Source organism: Brachycentrus maculatus, unplaced genomic scaffold (assembly GCF_059751285.1).
Source record: "Brachycentrus maculatus isolate JH-2025_06_01 unplaced genomic scaffold, ASM5975128v1 h1tg000175l, whole genome shotgun sequence".
Classification (NCBI taxonomy): Eukaryota; Metazoa; Arthropoda; class Insecta; order Trichoptera; family Brachycentridae; genus Brachycentrus; species Brachycentrus maculatus.
The window spans coordinates 1,500,885-1,508,535 of record NW_028280927.1 but is presented as its reverse complement, the minus strand read 5'-3'; the positions used below and the strand labels follow the sequence as shown (position 1 = coordinate 1,508,535).

At 35.0% G+C, this 7,651-nt stretch overlaps 2 protein-coding genes across 2 annotated transcripts; one reads left to right on the top strand and one right to left on the bottom strand.

The window, feature by feature from the left end:
* LOC148308166 (bolA-like protein 3) lies at positions 1–2,001 on the bottom strand. Its single transcript, XM_088262221.1, has 3 exons — positions 1,862–2,001; positions 495–659; positions 1–371 (listed from the first exon to the last, which is right to left on the bottom strand). Exons 1-3 carry the CDS (start codon positions 1,904–1,906, stop codon positions 237–239), a joined length of 345 nt encoding a protein of 114 aa, XP_088118347.1. The 5' UTR covers positions 1,907–2,001; the 3' UTR covers positions 1–236.
* Positions 2,002–2,166: 165 nt separating this feature from the next.
* Positions 2,167–5,452, top strand: LOC148308165 (uncharacterized). The gene has a single exon (XM_088262220.1). The coding sequence runs from the start codon at positions 4,057–4,059 to the stop codon at positions 4,417–4,419; it is 363 nt and encodes a 120-aa protein (XP_088118346.1). The 5' UTR covers positions 2,167–4,056; the 3' UTR covers positions 4,420–5,452.
* Positions 5,453–7,651: the final 2,199 nt, after the last annotated feature.

The following is a 7,651-nucleotide window of genomic DNA, read 5'->3' as shown; positions in this document are numbered from 1 at the left end:
TGTTAATAAAAAACAATCAATTTATTGCATTGTTTAACCTATAACACAACCGTAACAGTATTTATTAAGACATAAATAAAAATATTAATTATCACGGTTGACTAGTTTAATTCAGTATATTGCATATAAAAATGCGATATATGGATTTTTGGTGTTATTATTAGAATAACAACAGCGATATGTTTGCCAGTAGATAGATTGTGTTACAATGAGTTCTATATCAATAACATTTTAGGCTACTTTTCTGCAGGTACTGTAGTTTGTATTCTAATCCCATGCATGTCTTTAATTTGATCTTTAAGTGCTGTAGTAACTAAGCGATGCTGCTTTACAATGGATAGACCTTTGAAATCACTCGACTCAACCGAAACCTGAAAGATAAAAAGTTTTTTAAAATTATTTTTACCCTCAAACATTTTATGAATAATGTTTAAATCGTCATATGCATCCGATGGTGCATAGAGCACTGCATCAGATAGACAGACTAGTATTACCTCAAACATAGCTCCACAGCCTCCGGACACATCATTGACTTGTATAAATGAAGCATTAGGGAAGTGTGTGCGAAGTGATACCGCAAGGTCATCTTCTACAACCAAGGGCCGGCGATTGGACCCCCCTGCTCCTGCTTCCCACCTCCTCTGAAGAATACCCTGTAACTAAACCAAAATAATTATATTCTCAATATTATTATAGGCTGAGATAAGCATTATCGATAAAATTAAGAAAGGTGTGTTGAGATGGTTTGGACATGTGGAACGTATGAGTGAAGAAAGAACGGTTAAACAAATTTATGAGGCGAATGTAGTTGGAAAAAGAAGCAGAGGAAGACCGAGGAAAACTTGGCACAATCAGGTATGTCAAATACTTGAAAGCGGCCGGGTCAGGAGTCGTAATAATCGTCGGGTATGTATGAGGACATGCATGAATATAGAAGAGGCAAAGAATGTTTGCAAAGACAGAGTGGTGTGGCATTCGATTCTCTCTGCTTACCCCTGCGGAGAAGCGGCATGATGTTTAGTTAGTTAGTTTTTAAAAAGTGTTTAAAATACATACGGGTTTTGACAAAAAAAAATTCAAAGTTTATCAACTTTTCAAATAAAATATTACAATTTAACCATATTTCATTTAAAATTATTGTAAATAAAAATTAAGTAGATTTTGGTAGATTTTTAACCATCAGGCTGCCAAAACAAAAAGATATTATTCAAATTTAAATTGTGAAAGTTGATACTATAGTAAAAATATAATTGTATAAATACATCGAGGAACTATCAGTGTGAACGAGTGTTTTTTTTTATTATTTTGAAAACGTTAAAACACTAGGATTCAAAATTATAAAGCACTAAAATATCCTCAGTTTTTTTTTATGATAGCCAAATAAGCGATTGAGTGCATTAAGTATAATTTTGAAAAAATATGCTTTTTAACATTGTTCATTTTTATTTTGGGTTTCAGTAAGTTTTTCAGTTGGAAAAGAGTAAAATATTGTGATTTTTGTGTCGACATTGATCATTTTCTCACCCAGGGCTTCCGAGAAAGTTTTTCTGGCCCATCTGATAAGATTTTTTTCAAAATATTTCGACATGTTATTGTCGTACTAAAAAAAATTTAAACTAGGGGGTACAAAGTATTTTATTTTACATAAATATAAATTTCCATTAAATAATTATAATTGAATTATTATTAAGTTAAACCATAGATATGAGAATAAATTTGCCATTTCATGGTGATAAAATACAGATTAAATATATTACTTTTATTATTACCTACATAATACAGAAAGTTACGTACTGAAAATAGTCTGAAGATAGTCGCGTTTGATCATATTGCCGGAAAGGTGTTCGTGAAAAGTACTTACGTTTAATTGTTTTCCATTTATGGAGGCGAAAATTCTCTTCAACATCTTTAAGTGTATTTATTAAACGCGTTTAAGATCGCATGTTTTAACACCGAGCGCGATAATTTAACAAGACATCCTTCTGTGTAACCTATAAATTGGTAAGTTTAATTTGACATTTAGAATTTAGAATCTTTACAGATATAAAATGTCATTCAATCCATAGACAATTTCAAATAATTTTTACTTTTGCTCCGACATTATCCTCCAATAAACTCATCTTGAAAGCGTTTTCTGTCGGAACTAAAAGGATTTCATACAGTTGTGTAAATCTTGCATGGTCAATGCCAGTTTCGTATGACACTGGCGCCCCCCAAGTGTTCTCCAGATAATTTTATCGAAGTGTACTCTACGTAGAAGTAGGTACCTACTCATTTCAACTAACCATAAACATTTTACATAAATGTTTGAAGCGCTAACATTCTGATTTTCCATTTAAATTATATTGGCGACCTGTTTTGAAACAAAAGCGTCTTTCTCAAGACTAATAATTACTAAAATTAATATTCATTCTTTACACAATTCAGATATAAGACAGAAGATCTTGGGTTGTAATTTGAATCAAAGATGGTCAATGAGCAAACCATTATTAATAACTGACTTAACATACTAAGAAAATTTGTTAATAGTAAATTATTTTTAATTGTTTATATCGTATTTCCCAATATTTTTTTGATAATCTAACGTAAGTCTTCAGTTGCACGTGTGTGATAAATTTGTCCGTGTATATCATATTGCTAATCAACACGTTATCCACGTATATCTTTTTGTTTTCGATCTAATTTCAATTTTCGTATTAAATTAGTAAAGTGTAGTTTTAAATTAACTCGTGTGAAACGCGTGTACAGTGTACGATCATGGGTATGCATCCCTGACTACCCTAGCCGTTATTGCTATTCCCCCTTTCCCAACTGCTGTTTCTCTTTATTTCCCTTACCACATAGCAGTAACATCCATCACTCTGACATCCTTCATTTACGTCAAATATATACCATAAAAGAAATAATGTCAATATGTCCCATAAATTACTATATTCCATACAATAAAATGAAGTTATTTTCCATTCTTAAATCGAAAAACTGGAGTACAAGTCTGATCGCTTTGCTTTCATAAAATAATTAAGTTACGGATTGTATAGCTTATGCGGATGAAAATTTTTATTTTTCTTGTTTTATATACAGATTTAACTATTTTTATTTTGGATGTAACATGTATAGATATGACAAACTAAACTCGAGCATACCGATTATTCTATAGTTAGCGTAGTTTAAATTTATTTGAGTACTAGTTACGTAAACAAAACGATTTCCCCACAACTAATTTCCTCTCATTACCTGCCTCTTGACATATACATAATTACATTTACGTCAAAATCTTTTTAAAAAGATCAAGGAACCTTATATAGGTTTAAATACATAGTTTATATTAAGAGTATCCCTTGCTTCGGTAACTTCGTGATATATTATTTTAATATTATTGTCCAACTTCAATTGTGTAATCATGCATGTAAATACAGCAAAAAACATCAAAATTATGCAGGTTTTTTTATTTATTTAATTTTTTAATACGAATTAGTACCTATCTTGTAGTTGGTGTACAGTGTTATCGTTTTTAATGGTAAGGTACCTCAAATTATGAAGTAAACATTACACAATTTTAGGACGATTTTATCTGTTGATGATAACGTTATGTAGGTAGGTCCACGAGTTACGTTTTAATGAACTCGTATTTTATATTGGATGCACGAGCTATTTTCCAGCCAACGTGAAAAATAAGTGTCGTATATCAAAAGTTACATTTATTTACGGAGTTAGCTTTTAGTAGCGTATAGTAATAATAATGCACATTTCGGCAAAGCCCGATAAGTTTTCGCTTTAGTAGTGTGTTCCGAAGATCGTATCGTACAGGCGCAGTCGTTATTATTGCAGCCACTCCCCTCCCCCCTCTCTTCCCAACCATAGGCCAGGGCTAGCGAGCAAGTGGATGACGGAAGCACTGTTTGTTTACGAGTGGTGTTTGTACACACAGCCGTCGCGCCTGCGCAGTCATACCAAAACAATACGCCGGTCCGCCATTCAGTTCAATTCGAGAAGTTGTCGCGGCCGGAGTGCGTCCGCCGTTCATAACTTTCTAAGAAAACATTTGCAAGAGTCGCGATGCCTAGTAAGCAGGAATTGTGTTTGGTGGGGAATAGTGATTTACAAACGGATTACTTGGCTCGGGACGTGGAAGAGCTAGTGTCGGAAATCAAGGAAAACCTGCGTCTCAAGGCCAAGCCACAGCGAACGCAGGCGCAGAGGCCGTCTCCCTACAGCAGGCCCGAGCGGGCGGCGCGACCCCCCGCCCCCACGGCCGTGGAGGACCCCTACGAGATGCTGCAACAGCTGCTCCAGACCAACTCGCTGGTGGCGGAGGCCGTCCGCCGGCTGCAGGAGGGTCTGGGCCCCAAGCAGCGCTTCTTCTACGACGACGAGGACGAGGTGCCTCTCCTCAACGGAGTGTATCCCGTCGGAGTGTAAGCGCGTCACCACCACCGTCACCCGGGGCCAGCCTGCAGGAGCTCGTGAAAGTGCATGTTGTGAAACTCCGGTCAGGTGATCGTGCGCCGCGTGTATGTGTATGTGTGTCTGTGTACATTCGAGAGAACTCGTTCTCGAATAGTATTTCGCAACGAAGAGTGCTAATTGCGTGTATACGAGTGTGAGCGAGACGAAAACTCGTGACGCATAAAAAAACGAGCAAAATGGCGGCGTGATATTTCTATTTATACCTGAGTAGTTAAATCAATAAATAAAACATTATGTTACAGGAAACAGTTCTCGGCGTGCATAGTACACCCAGATGAGAGTTGACGAGTGATAACGTGTAAATAATTAATTCATTAGTCAAATATTTTCATGTCTAGTTAATAAGTATAGCGTTAATAACGACGATCTGTCGTAAGCACAGAGTAAAAAAAAACTATAAAGATTAAAAACATTACGCTTATATTATGTATAATTTCTTTTTAGTAACTTTCGTTTAGTTTTTAGTAAATTATTTCGGAGCAAAGTTTACTTTTGTTACTATTTATTTATTACAAGCAGAGGTGATCGAATCTTCGGCCTTTAGTCACTCGCCCGTTTTCTTATCCAAAGTAGATTAATGATTAATGACAAGATAGAATATTTCGTCACATCCGACAGCCGTCGGTAGATGAGTCAGAATAGCATTGTTACGGCGTTAATGTTCCTAGCAGTATGGGCGGGTGGTGGCGACTGTCGACTGTCGACTGCCGACCAGCAGTTAGCTTGGCAGTTAGCTGACCCACTTCGGTTACCTCTGCCGGGTACAAAGTTCTGTTCATTCATGTGACGTCCATTACCTGTAAGGATGAGGATAGCGGATAGCTGTAGGACGCCTGACGCAGGCGAGACGGGAGACGACGTTGGAAGCAATGCATGTTTTAATGCAACATTCAGCGTATTCCTACCAATGTATTATTATGTAATCGGTTATGATTTGTGATCATAAAACAAATTCAAGTGATATAAATATAAAAATGAAAAGATACCTGTCTTTTTATTTCCTTCGATACCTCAATCTCGTACGGCTAATTCTGTTTTTATACGGCTATTTTTACATTACTTCGATAAAAATCGACCCAGTTCGTTTTGACACAGCTAAAAATTCGAGAATTCATTTATTTTTATGTAACATATTTGTTTGAAAAAATCGGTGTTAATTAACTACAAATTTACGTTAATTTTGTACCAAACCGAATTAAATGTCCTATTATGTATGTAGCTATTTGTTTTATTCGTGATATTTTCGGTAATGTATCTACATCCACCGTGTAAGAACAGAATTAGATGTACAAACTTAGTATTGTCTGTTAAGTAATTAATCGTGATATCCAAAAAGGTGGCTTGGCGTCATCACAGATGTATTGGAGCTTTTGCAGTCCACAAAACAAAAAAGCTATTTTAGCTAAAAGACGAGGCAGACTAAATGCAGACCGCAAACCATAATTTGCCAAACCTGTTTTAGAATGTGAATTACAGACCTTAGACTCCGAAGCTGTGGGTACACATATGCATACTGAACTAACACGAAAGTCACCCGATCGATGAAATTATTAACATATTTATAAATCATTAGTTTAGATATATAAATAAAACACTTGTTTAAGACCATTTTTTTGGTTAATTAATGTAAAAGCGACTAGTTTCAAAATCTACAGATATTCTCATCAACAGGTGAAAATACAAACAGTTTGTATTTTCAACAGTTAATGAGGGCATCTGTAGTTCTTAAAACTAGTGTTTACATTAATGAACTCAAAAAAGTGATCCATTATACAAGTATTTTGTTTTTATATTTGAATCATCATGTTTTTCCACAAATTTAATACCAAATTATAAATAATGTCATTCGTTTAGTCGCGTGATTTCGGATTTCGTTATTTATCTTTATTTTAAACCTTGAGGTGAAGTGTGCAAGCCTCTAGGTGCATATGACACATACAATGATAATAAAGATGACATAAAATGCTATTTTTTAACGTTAATATGAAATACACATTGTGGGATCGTTAACTTTAATCGTGTATCAAGCACGTGTCTAAGTCAAGTCGCACTGGTTTGAACTCGCGTAGTTTTTGTTTACGGTAAAACGGTTGATCAAATGATCAACTCATGACAGTGTCTTTTTGACGCAGTGCGACCTAATGAAAATTAATTTTAAAAAAAATGAAATTTCGCATTAGTCCTGTATTTATGCTATAAGATAATGGACTAGTACTTGTGCATTTTCGGATAAAATAACGCAACAACAACAAAAAAATCACTTGTATTGATGACGTAGTCATGAAAAGATGACATTCTGTCACCCTAAGGAGTGTATTATGCGCTATCAAGGAAGGCGAATGAAAGAAGAAAAATTAATATTGTTATTGTTTGCAAACTCCGAAACAAATGCAATACAATGGAAAAATATCATACACACATACCAGTATTAGTCATAGCACCGCTATTTGTTTTGACTACGATGTTTTATTTCGGAAATACTGACGGTGATAAATTAGTCATAAAATGTAATCATAATACTTGTATATTTCCTCTTAATTTGTGCTTAGTCACCACCAATCGAATATTAGAAAAAAATATTTCGTCATACTGTAATTATGATGACAAAACTTACCTTTGTGTCTACAAAATGCATTTCCGTTACGAAGTAAGTGGTTGGTAGAAAGGATTTTTAGACATAAATAGTTGTAAAATGGATGCATCATTTTCATTTGCATCCATTGCACAAGAATATAATATAAAACTGATTATTCAGGACTATTAGTCCTTACTATATGACAGTTCTATCTTTTTTATCAAGTCAGGTTTGTATGTCGTTATTTTTATCACTTTTCCAGGTTCTCGTCAATAAGACGATTTCTCAGTTTGATTTATATAAGGTTCATGCTTCAAAAATATTGTTCGCATGAATACGTAGAGTCGAAGAGCCTTCCTGCGGATATTTGTGCCGGAGCTGCACTTAAAAGGTCGAAGAACCGCATACGGCTCCGGAACCACACTTTGCCGACCCATAACTTGTATTGATTTAAAATATGCCTTCATTATTTAGTAGTTATATGTTCTACATATTAATATGGAATTGATTGTCTGTTCATTCACCGAGTGAGTTGAAACTTTGACTTTTGTTTGACTTCGACCGAAAACAGGAATGCGGTACTCTTTTCAAACCAGTCTCTCAAGTTCT